This window comes from Tripterygium wilfordii, chromosome 4 (assembly GCF_013401445.1).
Source record: "Tripterygium wilfordii isolate XIE 37 chromosome 4, ASM1340144v1, whole genome shotgun sequence".
NCBI classification, from domain to species: Eukaryota; Viridiplantae; Streptophyta; class Magnoliopsida; order Celastrales; family Celastraceae; genus Tripterygium; species Tripterygium wilfordii.
This window is the reverse complement of record NC_052235.1, coordinates 13,360,896-13,377,886: the sequence shown is the minus strand read 5'-3', so window position 1 is coordinate 13,377,886 and position 16,991 is coordinate 13,360,896. Positions and strand designations below refer to the sequence as shown.

The 16,991-nt window shown below is 33.9% G+C and overlaps 1 protein-coding gene across 1 annotated transcript; it reads right to left on the bottom strand.

Annotated features, from left to right (window-relative positions):
* Nucleotides 1–1,248: 1,248 nt before the first annotated feature.
* On the bottom strand, nt 1,249–1,744 carry LOC119995854 (cytochrome P450 CYP73A100-like). The gene has a single exon (XM_038842308.1). The coding sequence runs from the start codon at nt 1,716–1,718 to the stop codon at nt 1,305–1,307; it is 414 nt and encodes a 137-aa protein (XP_038698236.1). The 5' UTR covers nt 1,719–1,744; the 3' UTR covers nt 1,249–1,304.
* Nucleotides 1,745–16,991: the final 15,247 nt, after the last annotated feature.

Genomic DNA, 16,991 nt, shown 5'->3' with positions numbered 1-16,991 from the left:
CAAAGATGGCTGCAAGTGCACATGACAACTCAAATCTTGCAAAGCTAGACTTGGAAAATAATGCAAGTGCAACGGCTACTTATTGCAAGGTTGAGATTTAATGATCTATTCATTCAATGGCAAAGATTTGCACATGTAATTGAAGGTCGAGATTTGAAGATGGAAAAAGATCCAATGGTGGAAATCACAAGAGCTTGGTAAATTATAAAGAGGGGTTCTTCCTCATTCCAACTTGGAGAAGCCAAAATTATATTGAAGAAATTCTTGCTCTCAAAGCTTTCAAGCTAGTTTGTGCCATTGAATCCAAGCTTCTACCCAAGCCACTCTAAAGGCTTCCTCACTATTTTGCTTTTGCAAAGAGGGAGTGCTTCTCATTTGGCTTCTTATTTTCAGATTCGAAATCCTCATTGTTCTTCATTTTCTATCCAACCCGTGAGGTGATATTGTGATTCTTGAGTGTTCCTCAACCCCATTTGCTTAGTGCAAACCTTGAGTGAACCATTTATACCGAACACTTGTAAAAGTCCCTTCATTGGGCAAAAACCTTGTTGAGGTTGAGGTTGAGGTTGAGTTTAAGGGAGTGCTTGAAACCCTTGGTTGTAAAGTTTGAAGATTGTCTTGAAATCTTCAGTTTTAAGGGTGACCTAAAAACCCTTATGAGTTTTGTGGAGCTCTTGAGAAAACCACATCCTTAGTGGAGGTTGGAAAATCCTAGGTTGGTGAACCTAGGTAGTAGATGTAGGAGAAGAGTCTCCGAACTACTATAAATTGCTGTGTGGACTTTTTTGATTGCATTGCTTGCTTGTTGATTGATTAAGTGTTTTGATTGCAGAATTTTCTGAACCACTAGTCTGTCCGTGCACTGTTCACATAGCTAAACTTTGAATTTTAATCTGAATTTTTGATATAGTATTCATTAGGGTGTTGTGATACTGCATACCAAATTTCATTGAATTCTGATTTGATTTGCTAGGTGAAATTTGAGTTGTAAAATCTGTGCGCAGTGTGTTGTTTAAAAAATCTGTTTTTGCAATTCCTTGATTATTTGATAATTGATCATTCACCATATTGTATCACATCTTGCATTGAAATGAATATTGATTAAGATAATCATTAGAGTCCAAATTTGTGTGCTAATTGTTAATTGACATTGATTTCATTTTAAATTATAAAAAGAGATTCCTATCGGAATTTGGGGACACAATTCACCCCCCTTCTTGTGTTAAGTACGATCCATCAGAACGGCAACGTCATAATCGGCGCATCTTACGCCAATGATCGCCATAAACTGTGAACACCATATCCTATCCATTTCCGGTGAATATGTCAAACACAACATTCCTAGGGCGAGACCCGAATTCTACACCTTGCGTGTGCAGGACATGGTTGGCAAGCTCGGGGTCCGATACAACCGTTAGGTTCTTAGAGCCGAGTTTTAGGAGAAATACCTGGCCGTAAATCTGTGACATGGAGGCTAAAAGATGGTGGTTAAGGTCATTTCCAACTTGGAGCCAATTGCCAAAGATTGGAATAGAAAATGGTCCTGGAGGGAGGTTTGTTGTGGATGGCTTTGAAATAGATGGGTAGAAGTAGACCATGAAAGGAAGCAAAGGGAGGATGATTGAGAGTAGGTTGGGATATAAAAGTTTGGTTAGTGTGATAACAAGTGCTATCAAGAGAATAGTGCATGAGGCAGATTTTGCAAGAAAAGAAGCCATTTTAGTTTTGATAAAGAAGACGAGATGGATACAAAATGGAAAGGGTATGTTTGTATATATAGTGGTTGGAAAAGAGGAGGTTGGAGAGTTGGTGTTGAATGGTTTCAAGAGAAGCAATGGGCTACATCTGAATCAGGGTAGGAGAGTAACTTGGACCCCATTTTCAAAGTCCAAAAAATAATTAAGAAAGGGGGAGCATTTTTAGTTGGCAGGTGATGATGTTTCTTAGCTTGTTTTTCTTTTAGAGGAGAAGTTTTTAGTCAATTAATACGGGGGTTTCTTTTCTCACTAATTTTCCTTCAGCTTGTGCCACCAAATAAAATCATGAGAGGGTTGGTATGGTAATCCTTTTTTTTTTTTTGATGAATAGTCGAATAGATATGGGAAAAAGATATTATTGGTCACTCAATTTAAGCTTTTGAGTCTTTCCAAGGCTTCATATTTTTCTGGCTTTAGCGCTTTTGCTGTGAGGTAAAGCAGGACATATGGAGCAATATATTTGTGGTCACGCATTGAGTTTTGGTCAACTTATCATAGCGTTGTGTGAAAATTTTCTATAAGCGTAGGTCGACGGTCCAAATTTATACTCATATTGGGATGTTCAAAAGACGATTGTACAATGTCGTTCTTGGTTTTTTAAGAACTGCTGATTTGTGGGGCAATCTTGTTGATGCCATATGGTAAACCATTATCGATGTTTAGGTTTGGGCTAGAATTTGGGCTTGGGCCAGTGGCGGCCTTGGGGTGGGGTGACACGGGCGGCTGCGCCCTCGAATCTTCAGGACCCTAAATTTTTAGAAAAAAATACTAATTTTATAATAGCCCAAACCCAAAAAAAACTAATAGTTCTCAGTATATGTTAACTAAAAAACGAATAAAACACGGGCCCTTATTTTACAGTTCGCCCAAGGCTCCCGTGAATTCAGGTATGCCATTGGATTGGGCTTTAGAGTTACATGGGCTTAAGATGCTTGATGGAATAAGAAGTGAAGAAGAGGAATAGCAGAAGAATTTGTGGTGTTTCACAGTTTGGTTTCCAGGACACTTGACAGCTTGAATCCAACCTTAGGAGATGCCCGATCTCGAATTCAGCAACCTATAATTTTCTTGTTATTTTCATTCCCTGAATTTTCTGTAACCTTTCACCTTTGTTTACCATTTTTTTTGTATTCCAAATACCAAAGTACAAAAATAAAACGATTAAAACCCCAATTTAATAATTTATCTAATGCTATTGATTTTGAATTGTCGATATTGGTTGACATAACCTTTGGACTGTATGGATTCTTAAATACAAATATCTCACCAAATACTTCATCTATCATGCCTACCACTCAGCCTTCTAAGAGTCCACTGGATCACATTAGTGATACAAATCTTGGTAGACCACAAAAGATCACAAAAACACCTAGTTACTTACAAGACTACCAATGCAACACCACTGCATCACATCAACATTTTATAGCATCCATTGCATTACATACTAATCTACACATTATACTGAAGCACTTAAAGATCCTAGATGGTCTGAAGCCATGAATTTAGAAATACAAGCATTAAATGCAAACAACACATGGGATTTAACTATTTTGTCACAAGGCAAAAAGGCAATAGGGTGTAAATGGATTTACAAAGTCAAATATAATGCTGATGGTCCCTTAGAAAGATATAAGGCTAGCTTAGTAGCTCAAGGATTCAATCAAACTGAAGGTTTTGATTACAAAGAGACATTTGCACCTATTGTAAAAATCACTTCTATTAGATTATTTTTATCCCTAGCCAGCATGCAAAAATGGCATATACATCACATAGATGTACATAATGCCTTTCTCAATGGAGTCAACAAAAACTTAGTTTGTAAACTTAAGAAATCATTTTATGGTCTAAAACAGGCCTCTAAGCAATGGAATGAAAAATGCAACAAGGCTCTAATAAACTTTGGTTTCAAACAATGCAAATCATATTACTCTATGTTTCATAACTTTCATTACAGGAAAGGAAATAGTATTTTACTTCTACCATTGTATGTAGATGACATGACATTAGGAGGGAATGACTTAAATCTTATTCAGCAAGTTAAAATTTACATAGCTACTTGTTTCAAAATAAAAGATTTAGGAAATTTGAAATACTTTCTAGGTCTAGAAATAGACAAAATAGAGTCAGGATTCCTTTTATGTCGAAGAAAATATACTATGGATTTAGTCAAGGACACCAATGTCAAGAATGCAAAAATCAACACCACACCTTCTAATACAAAACTAAACTTTCCCTAAACATAGGAACACCTCTAGAAAATCCTCTTCAATACAGGAGAATCATAGGCAGACTAATGTATTTAACCATTACAAGACCATATATTAGTTATCGATCAACATTCTTTAGTCAATACATGAAAAATTCAACAAATATACATTTAATTACAGCTCAAAGAATAATTAGATATCTTAAGGCACCATAGGTTGAGGAATTTTCTATCCTGCTACAAACCAACTGTAGATTAATGCTTATTATGATGCAGATTGAGCTTCCTGCATAGACAATCGAAGGTCTGTCACAGATTATGGTGTCAAATTCGGAGATTTCTTAATCTCATGGAAATCTAAGAAGTAGACCACTCTCTCCAAATCCTCTGCAGAGGCAGAGTACAGAGCCATTGCTAACACTACTATTGAGCTGACTTGGATTTCCAGTCTTCTCAACGGAATCAACATTACACCCCGCCACCCTATGACATTTTTCTATGACAGTCAAGCTGCTATTCACATTGCTCACAATCCAGTATTTCATGAAAGGACAAAGCACATAGAAATTGACCTACATTTCATTAGAGAGAAGATTCAAAGGAAAGTAATCAAACTAGCATACCTCAACACTGCCGACGAGCCGGCATATCTTCTCACAAAAGCTTTGTCTGACGACGAGCCGACATATCTTCTCACAAAAGCTTCGTCTACTCCTCGTCTTCTACACCTAATTCGCAAGTCGAACTTGATTGACAGCTTCATTCATCACATCAACCTATTTCAACTTGAGGGGTGGTGATAGCATACTCCTCCTCCTTGCTGCGTTTCACCACAGTTTTCTCCGTTGCGATTTGGGTCTACTACTTTTGCCCTTCCTTGGTTTCGGGCCTCCAACTTGCAGGCCATCTATCTTTCTCTATTGGGTTCATTTTGTTTTAGTTCTTGCTATTATTATATGTCTTTTAGTTGGGCTTTTACCTTATTATTTCTTTGGGTCTTGTAATTCGACCTAGTTCTTTATTTATGCTTGCACTATTCCTTTTTTTTCTCTACTTTTGTTCTCATGTTTTTGAAGGATGTCTGCAATATCGGTTTACAACATTCCTTCCCCATTCTATAAAGCCAATGAATTTGTTTGAAATGAGGAAGCATTTGTGTTGGTTCCAATACGACCAGGAGGGTAAAGAAATTTAAGAAGAGGTTACAATAGAAAAAGACATTTTGTAATATTTATTGTTTGCTTCATTTTTTATAATTAAATGAAAACACCAAACAAAATTTTGACATCGTATAATAATTAGAGAACCATGCCTCCAAGCCAAATATGCCTAACTTTTGCCTTTATTCAACATTAAACATCAGCATCTTGCGTGTCGAACAACATGTGAATTCTAGTAGCCTTCAACATTCTTACGGCACCATGCTTCCATTTTTAGAATACTTCTTTAATTGCTCAATGTCAACGACTATTCAAACTATGAATGTAATATGATATAAATCGCCTAAAAAACAACGCTTTCAATTATATAGATTTCCATCCACACGCTACATTACTTTAAATTGATAGAAGAAATTTGAATGTGAAAATTACATTTATGGTACATTATAGTTAAAAACTATAATTACATGCTGCGCGAAGCATGTCTATGCTCCCTAGTGTATCTATCAAGACTATACATGAATCTTTCAAAGAGTCATAAATGCGTATAATATCCTTATCTTTGTTTAAGTTGAATGTATTCTTTATATTTATTTTGATTAATAAGATATATTAACATTTTATGATACATGACTTTTATAAATGTAAAATGATATTCAAAATCCGTAAGCAGTCAATATTCATTCCTAAGAAACATCCCAGTATCTATTCATTCGAAGGTCTCTTTGATTTATTTTCCTATTCGGAAAAAATTAATGGATTATCTACTTCATCTGTGTATTTTTTATCTTGTGAAATAAGAGATAAAATAGAACAATCTTAGAAAGGATATTATAAGAGATATGATTTTATTATTTGATTCACTCCAAGACGGACATCAAGACCTTCGCGCCATATATAAGTAAAATTCGCTCCATACGAATGCCCCATATGATACATATCCTCACCTCCCATTTAAGATATTGTTGTAATCTTAATATGTTAAAGTTTTCTCCTATGCATATAGTTTTATATAGAAATTAAGAACAATTTAGTTAGTATACACAATAAAAATGGAATGGTATAGGTGGTGTTTTTATCCTTGATGATTTCCTAAGAAACATCCCGGTATCTATTCATTCAAAGGTCTCTTTGATTTATTTTCCTATTCGAAAAAAATTGATGGATCATCTACTTCATCTAAGTATTTTTTATCATATGAAATAAGAGATAAAATAGAACAATCTTAGAAAGGATATTATAAAAGATACGATTTTATTATTTCATTCGCTCCAAGACGGACAACAAGACCTTCACGTCATACATAAGCAAAGTTTGCTCCATTCGAATGCCCCATACGATACGTATCCTCACCCCCTCATTTAAGATATTGTTGTAATCCAAATATGTTAAAGTTTTCTCCTATGCATATTGTGTTATATAGAAATTATGAAAAATGTAGTTAGGCATACGCAATAAAAATGGAATGGCATAGGTGGTGTTCTTATCCTTGATGATTTGATTCATTTCTAACCACATATATAGTTCTGCTAAAAGAAGAAAATTTGTTCACTAGCCCGCTATATAAAAAAGACTCCAATTGAGATGAATATAACATATTGCAAAACCTAAATCCATCACCTTTCAAAAACTCTATTTCATGTTGTCTAAATGGAGGAAAATGAAAGAGAGAATTGATGCCCACTAAAGATTTCATCAGAATAATAATCTTCCAAAAAATACTTTAGGGTATAATCTTCGACTCTGTCGACTGGTTGTCAAACCAGTTTCAATCACCAATGTAAACCTTATGCACGAGGTTTGAAAGAAACAACTTCAGGACATGATGTTGGTTCTTGAAGCATTGGGATGATTGACAGATTTACAAGTTCGAAAACCTCTTTAGATGAAGAGGTGAGCTCTGATGTTTTCCTTACTTTTATAATCTATCTTTTACAGATCATATGCATTAGGGTACATATAAATTTGTAGAAATGTGAACTACATTCTTTTTTTTCTATAGAGAATTGTTGTGTAGACTTAGTATTTTCTAATTCAATATGTAAATATATATTAATTTTTATTTTTGTAAATGATTTATATGTCATTCTTCACAGGGATATATATGTAAAAGAAAAAAAATTAAAAAATAGTGTAAACTTAGTAGTTTGATGGTGTGCAAATAAAATTTCTCAATTTAAAGTTCTTTCATAAATCATTGCATATGAATGGAGGAAAGGAAAGAGATTGCTTCTTTATTTTTAACAGTGAATGAGATTTATGCTCAATAGAGATCTCACCGGAATAATATTTTGATGAAAATTACACAAGTGCTATTGCTTTTGTAAATCTTTTTTACCATCTTCTTATGAAAATTATAAATTATTTTTATTATCTCCTTGCACTAATATTTAGTTTATATTACACAAGTGCTCTTGCTGTTGTAAGTGGAGAAGATATTCATCGCTAGACTACCACCGTTTATTGAAGGTATACAATTATTCTAATTTATAATCTAGCTTTTTCTTCAATTACCCAATATATATAAATTGATAATCCCCTCGTGTGATATTCAATCATATATATTTTTTAAATTCTAACATCTTTTTCCCAGCATATAATTTTTAATAACAAAATAATATATAAAATTTTCAATTTCTTTTGATAAATCATTGCAATTGAATGTTTTATATTTATCTAACCATGACTAATATTTTCTCTATCTATAATTTGTTTTGCAGTTTCGTTTTGATAAACAGACAAGTGGAGCTAGATTCACATGAAAATTTTTTTAAAATTTAACATTTTATGTAAAAAAATATTTAATTATAATGTACATGTAATGAAAGGCAAAAATAATGTATGAGTTGTTATATTATTGTAAGAAATTTATAATTTTTACTGCTTCTGTCAGATCTTTCTCTTTTCCTTAAAATTTTTCTTTTTCTATGTTAGTATATTATTTGTGTCTAAAGAAGTGATTTCTTAATTATATTTTGTTTTATACAGAATTTTCAAATGTTAAATTCTAATCAAATTAGTTATTATATAATCAGAATGGTATATAGCTATAGTTTATAATATCAATGAGTTAATTTCTAGTTCTGTAATTTTTTAAGGAAAAAATGAAATATATTAATCATGAAAAATGTTAGAAATATACCGAGAATAAATAGAGGGAGGAGCGACTTCTAAATACACTGTCATTGACTCAGATATACGATCAATGGACGTTAAAGTATCCGCAACTTTGTTACATTCACTCGGATGCAGATATTTTCAATTATATGTGTCTAGCTACAATGATACATAATTATGGTATTTATGAATTACATTAAAAACTTCCATATGTATTTTGTAGTTGGTTGTCCAGTAATCAAATCTAAGAGAACATGTAAATTTGTACATTATAAGATGAATGTAGGGGTATAAAATACGAATGGGCCGAGTAAGCCAGATTTTGGTCTCCCTGGACTCAACTCACCATATTTTTATTGGCTTCGAGCTAAGCTTAGGATTAGTAGGGCCTCAAAAAGTTGAGTTTAGGTTCGACTGGTTAAGAAATGTCAAATAATTTAACTCGTTAAAAACTCATTTATGTTAAAAATTCAAAAATTATATAATTTATCTAATATTTGAAAATAATTTGTCGTAAATTACTAATATTCAAGATTAATCAAATTTCAACTTTCAAATTATTTAAAATATAAATGTCTTGCGTTAAATATTCCATTTAATATAAAAATTGTATAAAAGTTGAGAGAGTTGATGGTAACTTTCTCTTAGGAGAACAGAGAAGATTATAATTCGGAGAAAGAGAGAAAGAGGTTCGATTGAGAATTCACTAAGCCTTAGCTATAACCATCTTATATCAAGCTATGGGCCATTAGTATTAGCCCAAACGGGCCCATAACTAAGTCATAAGGTTGTAGTGATTAGTGGGCTGGTCAGCCCATGGCGCCAAAGGTTTTCTGTACGATAAAGAGTGTTATCACTTAATATCATTGGTAAATTGTTTAATTCCTTCAACTCTATCGACTGGTTGTCAAACTAGTTTTAATAACCAATGCACACCATAGGCACAGGGTTTGAAAGAAATAAGTTTGGGAGATGATGATAGTTTAGGAAGCATTGGGATGATTGACATGTTTTCAAGTTCGGAAACCCCTTTAGATGAAGAGTTGAGCTCTTATTTTTATAATCTATCTTTTACATATCATATACATTAGGGTACATATAAATTTGTAGAAATGCATACTACACTCTATTTTTTTTATAGAGAATTGTTTTGTAGACTTAGTTTTTTAATTCAATATGTAAATATATATTAATTTTTTATTTTTAGTAAAGGGTTTATATGTCATTCTAAACAAAGATATATATGTCAAAGATAAAATGGTGTAAACTTAGGGTCTGTTTGGTATCACTTTTGTTTCTTGTTTTTTGTTTTAGTTTTCAAAAAATAGAAAATAAAAACAAAAAATATTGTTTGTTTGTATTTCTGTTCTGGTTTTTATGAAAACCAAAAACAGGTTTTCAAAATTTTTGAAAACAAGAAAAAAAGGTTTTTAAAAGTTTTGGAAACAGAACTAGTTACACTTATTATAGATTGCATTTTCTTTAAGATTTCAGATTGCAAATTGCATATAAATATGAAGACAACGATCAAATATACTTTTGATTATTATTTTATTTCTTATCTTTTTTTCTTTTTACTGATGTTTTCAATGGTGAAACACGACAGTTATAAAAAATATAGTGGTGTGAATATATTCTATTATTATGAAAATAAAAGTATAAACACACATTTGTTTTTTCAGGTTTATGCTTTCAGTTTTTGTTTTCAGTTTTAAGTGTTCAACCAAACAAGTTTCAATTTTATATTTTCATTTTATGTTTTATGTTTTTGTTTTTTATTTTTGTTTTCAAAATTTTTGGAAGTGATACCAAACACAACCTTAATAGTTTGATGGTGTGCAAATAAAATTTATCAATTTAAAGTTCTTTTCATAAATCATTGCATATGTATCTTTGCATTTGGATGTAACAGTCGATGATTATTATGGCATGATCATATTCATATTGTTCCTTCCCTATTTTATTGCATCACTTTGGGTTTGATTGTTATATCTGTAGACTAGTTCTATGTCTCTTGATATCATATATTGATTATTGTTGTGGTTTACTCACTCGGATATCCGTTCTATAAATAGCCAGGTTCTTATCAAGTATTACACTCCTATTGGGCTATTTAGTTCAACTTGTTATTTGTCTTTTTCAGGTGAGTATACAAATGGCGATCAACATCCCTAATCGGGAGCGATTTGTCATGGAAACAATCGTGGGTTATGGGTAGTGTTGGGATTTTAGTATGGAGCCTGTTTTGCGCTTGGTGACCCGACTTGATAACCCAACCGGAAAAGATTTGTTGCGGATTCTGATTGAGTAGGGTTAGGGTATATATTTGTAATTGTAACCCTACAGCCGTTATCTTATATTCTTTCTCAGAAATAGTGAAAACTCTCTGCAGCTCCAAGGACATAGGCACAATTGACCGAACCTTGTAAATCTTGGTGTCTTATTCTTTCGATTGCTTTATTTTCGCTTATTCTTAGTTGTTGATACTATTCTTAGCAACTGGTATTGGAGCTTGGTTCATCGTGAACGTGTGGGAGCGGTGTCCGGAGAAGAAGGAAAAGTGGCTTGTATCGAGAAGTTCGATGGCTCAGATTTTGGGTATTGAAGGATGCAGATTGAAGACTATCATTACAGGAAGAAACTTCACCTATCCTTACTTGGTAAGAAGCCTTCAGACATGAAGAATGATGATTGAAAACTTCTTGACAGAAAGGTTGTGGGTGTTGTTTGGTTAACCCTGTCAAGATCAATTGCCCACAATGTGATCAAGGAGAAGACCACGAAGGCTTTGATCGACGCTCTATACGCGATGTATGTGAAGCCGTCAGCAAACAACAAGGTACATGTGAAGAAGAAATTGTTCAATTTGAAGATGAGTGAAGGTAAAGCTGTCAATCAACACCTGAACGAATTTAATAGTATTACAAATCAACTGTCATTTGTATCTATTGAGTTTGAGGATAAAGTTTGGGCGTTGATATTACTGGTCCTTTTATCCAATAGTTGGGAGGTCATGAGAATTGCTGTTAGTAATTCTATAGGGAAGACTAAATTAAAGTATGATGATATTCATTATTTAATCTTAGATGAGGAGGTGTGCATGGGTGATTCTGGTGAGTACTCAAGTTTGGGTTCTTCCCTTAATGTTGATAATAAGGGCAGTGGTAATAGAAGTGATGAGAATAATTTGAACAGAGGAAGATCTAAATTCAAAAGAAGAAGAAAGAGTAAGTCACGCAACAAACCACAAGGAGTTTGTTGGAACTGCAATAAGCCAGGCCATTTTAGCTGTGACTGAATTGTTGATGATGCGTTGCTTCTTGTAGTCTATAGTCTAGTTGAAGATTGGGCGTTGGATTTAGGTGCCTCATTCCACACCACATCACATCACGAAATTCTAAAGAATTATATTGCCAGTGAGTTTGGCAAAGTATATTTGGCTGATGGGCAGTCATTGGTCAAGGAGATGCAACATTAAGCTGTCTAACGGATCAGTCTGGACACTATAGAAGGTAAGATATATTCCGCTATTGAAGAAAAGTCTGATATCCATAGGTTAGCTTGATGATAGTGGACATTCCATACACTTCGCGGCTGGTGAATGGAAGGTCACAAGAGGGGTTATGGTGGTAGCTCATGGTAGAAAAAGAGACATTTTTTATTTAACTGCAAACCCCGGTAACACGGTCGCAGTTGCAGGATCAAAGAATGACGCAAGTCTATGGCATTGTTGACTTGGTCATATGAGTCATAAAGGGATGAAAGAACTTATGTCAAAGGGCAGACTGTCAGATTTGGAATCAATTATTTTTGACCTGTGTGAGAGCTGTATTATGAGGAAACAGAAGAAGCTCAGTTTCTTGATAGGAGGCAGAGCATTGAGGTCGAGCAGGCTATAACTCATTGATACAAATTTGTGTGGTCCTTCTCCAGTGACATCTCTCGGAGGTTCTCGGTATTATGTCACCTTTATTAACGACTACAGTAGAAAGGTATGAGTCTATTTTTTTAAAAATAAATATGATGTTTTTGATGTATTCACGAACTGGAAAGTCATGGTTGAGAATGAGATAGATTTGAAGTTGAAATGTCTGAGGTCTAATAATGGTGGAGAATACATTGATGGAGGATTCAATGAGTACTGTGCATAAAATGGTATTAGAATGGAGAAGACCATCCCTGGGACACCGCAACAAAACGGTGTTGCTGAGCAGATGAACAAAACAATTAATGAGCGAGCCTGAAGTATGAGGTTACATGCAGGGTTACCTAAGGCTTGTTGGGCATGTGCAGTTCATACTACAGTATATTTGATCAACCGCGGTCCATCAGTTCCTTTGGGAAATCAATTACCTGAGGAAGTCTGGAGTGGATAAGAGGTAAAGTTTTCTCATTTGAAAGTTTTCGGCTGTGTTTCATATGTGCATGTTGATTCTAGTGATCATAGCAAACTTGACGCAAAGGCAATAACGTGTTTCTTTATTGGTTATGGAGATGAGCAGTTTGACTATAGATTTTAGGATGAGCAGACTCATAAGATTATTAAAAGCAAGAATGTGGTGTTCTCCGAGAAAGTTTTGTACAAATAAAAATTCAGTGCTAATGCATATTTAGATGAAGTTGTGACGCGAGAGCCTGAGTTTGTCAGTCTAGATATTCCTGAGTACAACCCACAAGAGCAGCTTATTGGTTTGTAGGATGATGTAAAGTCGAGTACCCCTCCTATTGCATTACGCAAGTCCTCCAGGTCTGTTAAAGCTGATCATGTACATTATTCTCCTTCATTAAATTATATTTTGATGACTGATGGTGGCAAACCACAAACTTATGGAGAATCCTTACAAGTTGAGCATTCGAAAAAGTGGGAGTCTACAATGAAAGATGAGATGGATTCCCTGACAGAGAATCAACCGTGAGAATTAACTGAGTTGCTTGTAGGTAAGAAGGCTTTGCACAATAAGTGGGTATTTCGAGTGAAGAATGAGCATGATTCCAACCAACGATATAAGGCCAGATTTGTTGTTAAAGGCTTTCGACATATATGGAATTGACTACTCTAAGATTTTCGCTCCAGTTGTAAAGCATACAGCAATCAGATTGGTACTGAGAATGGTGGCTAGTGAGAATCTACATCTTCAGTAGTTAGATGTTAAGATGGCGTTTCTCTATGGGGATTTGGAAGAAGAAATCTACATGTAACAGCCAGAGGGATTCACAGTGCAGGGGAAAGAAAATCTGGTTTGCAAACTGAAGAAAAGCCCGTATGGTTTGAAGCAGGCTCTGAGGTAGTGGTATAAGAAGTTCGACAGCTTCGTGGTTAGTTTTGGATACACTAGAAGTGAAAAGATCATTCTTGTTACCTTATGTTTGTGATTGTAACCCTACAGCCGCTATCTTGTATTTTTTTCTCTGAAATAGTGAAAACTCTCTACGACTCCAAGGACGTAGGCACAATTGGCCGAACCTTGAAAATCTTGGTATCTTGTTCTTTCGATTGTTTTATTTTCGCTTATTCTCTGTTGTTGATCATGTTCCCAAAAGGTAGCGTAAGATTATTTATTTGAAATTTCCGCATGATTTATTTCGTAAAGACATAATAACTTCTATCTTCAGATTGTGGGTTAAATTCATATTAAATTTGGATTTGAAATAAATGTCTTTCGGAGGATTTTGCATGGAGTTATATTGGTAATTCAACATACTCCCTTCGGATTGCCTAAAAACTTTGCCACTGGATAACAAAAACCACAAACTTTCAACCAACAAAAGTTCTTAAGGAGGAGGAATGAATTTTAACGAACACAATTTAATTAAATATATTGGCCACAATTAATAACAAAACAATGAATCATGTCATGGAATTGAGGAACATGCACATGATCACAAATATGGTGGAAAAAATTCTTAAAATGGAGAAGTGAATATCAACAATTAACAAATTCATTAACAGAAATTAAATGTATAAGACATAATTAATATTAGAACAACGAATCACATTATAGGATGACGAAATGTGCAAACGATAACAAAAATATTGTAAAGTTCAAGAACAAAAACTATTAAAGGAGGACCAATCAACGTTAACATAACCAATCTTATTAATTGTATATAACAAATTAAAAATATGGACACCGTATCATTCCAAGAGTTTGTAAGAAACATTGATTGCGGATCAATTCTATAAATTATACTTTAAAGAAGAATGTTGTAAATCCACACCCCTCATACACACCAACAATATTGTCTGCTTTGGGTTGTCGGGTTTCCGTGGATACATCATGCCTGCACGACTTTATTTCTCCTTAGGCCCAACTCACTCAAACCTATGAAAAGACATTGTTATTGGTTAAGGGTGGACTTAGTCCTTATAAATAAGGCATTAGTCTCCACATCTTTACATGTGGGACTTAACAAAGCAAAAATGAATGATCCTATGGTGGACTTTAGGAAAAACCTCATAAAAAAAACAGTTAAAACGTGCTATATTATCATGTAAGACTTTTGCTGATGTGGCGTCACAAAAAATTACATTCTCCCAGTTTCCGACTTACATTGATGTATATGATATGTGATTTATTTGATTATTAACCTTCGTATGGAATCACTTTTCATGAATATATATTATTGATTTTATCAATGAAGAAAATATAAAAAATTTATATGCACCGAGAGTGTAGATAGTGCTTGACAAGCCTAGAAAAATAATATGTGTAATTTTCTCTTCAAAGATTTTTTGCATAAAAATTTAGGTTTTCCATGTAATAATTATGGCTTTCGTGCTCCTTTTTTTTTGTTTAATCCATCTAAAATTTTAATTAGGATAGTTTCCATATCGGTCTTAAATGATTATTAAGGGAAATACCCGTATTATACACTGTCTTGGTAATGATATCAAGTTTTGGTCGAATGCATTGCATCACAGTCCAAATATATTAGGTTTTTATCTCCTCTTGCACATAATTTTATTTTTATATAGGAAATAAGGATAACTTAGTAATGTTTTTTATAGCGAGGAGGGATGACTCGGTTGACAATCAATTGGGTTAGACATATTTCTCAGTGGTATTTTTAAAAAAAAGTATTGTGTTTCATCTCCATGTGCACATAGTGTTACATAGAAATAATTTTATAAAAAGATTAAGGAAAGTTTTGTAATAATATTGGTCAAATGCATGGCATCATAATCCAAATATGTTAAAGTTTTCTCCTATGCATATAGTTTTATATAGAAATTAAGAAAAATTTAGTTAGGTAATTGCATTAAAAATGGAATGATATAGGCGGTGTCCTTATCCTAGATGATTTGATTTATCTCTGACCACATATATAATTTTGCTAAAAAAGAAAATTTGTTCACTAACCCACTATATAAAAAAAACTCCAATTGAGAAGAATAGAACACAACGTAAAATCTCAATCCAACTTTCAAAACTCTAATTCATGTTCTCTAAATGGGGATGGGAGCGCTGTAGTTATCATGGTTGTAGTTGCCTGTAGTTGTTTAAATCTCAGTCATCCATCTTATTTGAATTAACTGCCGCTCATCAACATTAATTTTTAAGTTTCTCCTCCGTTCTTTGAAAGACAGAAAGCACGCCTAAACCTTCATCTTCTCCTCTCTTTACGAACCCTTCTTTTCTTTCTCTAAACCCCCCTCATTCCCTCGAAAACGATCCTTAGAGAGACCCTTTTCGATTCTTATTTCTCATCTTTTGCCTTCTACCCCATGTTTGTTTTTCTCTCTCAGATTTGATGTTTCAGTTAAAGATATATTGTTCCAATCCTTATCTAAACAATTATTTAAGGTTTGTTTCGTTATCTAGATTCATATTTATGTGATTTCGATAATTTTACAGCTGAAATTTGTTGTGATTCTGTTGTTGCAGATTTGGTGATATCTTTTGCGACAGAGCAATTCTGTACTAGGTATTTTTTGAGGATTTTAACGAAGTGGTAAAATAAAAATTAATGTTGATGAGCTGTAGTTAAATCTCAGCCATCAAATAAGATGAATGGCTGAGATTTAAACAACTATAGGTAACTACATTCACGATAACTACAGCGCCCCCATCCTCTAAATGGAGGCAAAGAAAAGAGATTGGGTGAGTTTTATTTGCACCACATTATCTTCCAATCACATTTCAGTTTTGGTCAACTTAGCTTTGGTCCTTTGTTTTTCTAGGTTTAGAATTATCACACCACACTCCCCAAACTTTTAACAAGAAACTTGCGACAAGAAACTTGCGAGTACATCGCTGCTAAGGACACCCTCCCGCTCTACACTGGCAGAATTGCATTCTGTGAAGAACAAAGATTGGCCTCACTTCATATGGTATACATGCAACTTCTTCGCCCTTGTACACTACTCTCGCAAGCATTTTTGGGCAGGTGTGGGATTCTTTTACATGTTTATCTTGTTGCAGTGCTTAATGTGTGCTCTTGGTGGCATGTATGCTCATATCCTTTTGTGAGTGATGCAGAATCTGTTCCACATTGGAGGTTTCCAATGACCTTTCTAAGAGGGATTAACCTCTTCCAAGTTTAATTTCAAGGTTTCAAGCTGTATGCTCATATCCCTTTTGTGGTTAGATATTGTTAAATTTTTATGGAATGCAATTTAAAGTTCACCTAAGATTGCTTCCTTGTTTCTACTAGCGAAGGGGATTGATGTTCATTAGACATTTCATCAGAATAATATTCTACCAAAAATGATTTATGTTATACATATTTTTCATCCTCTTGTTGTGAGCA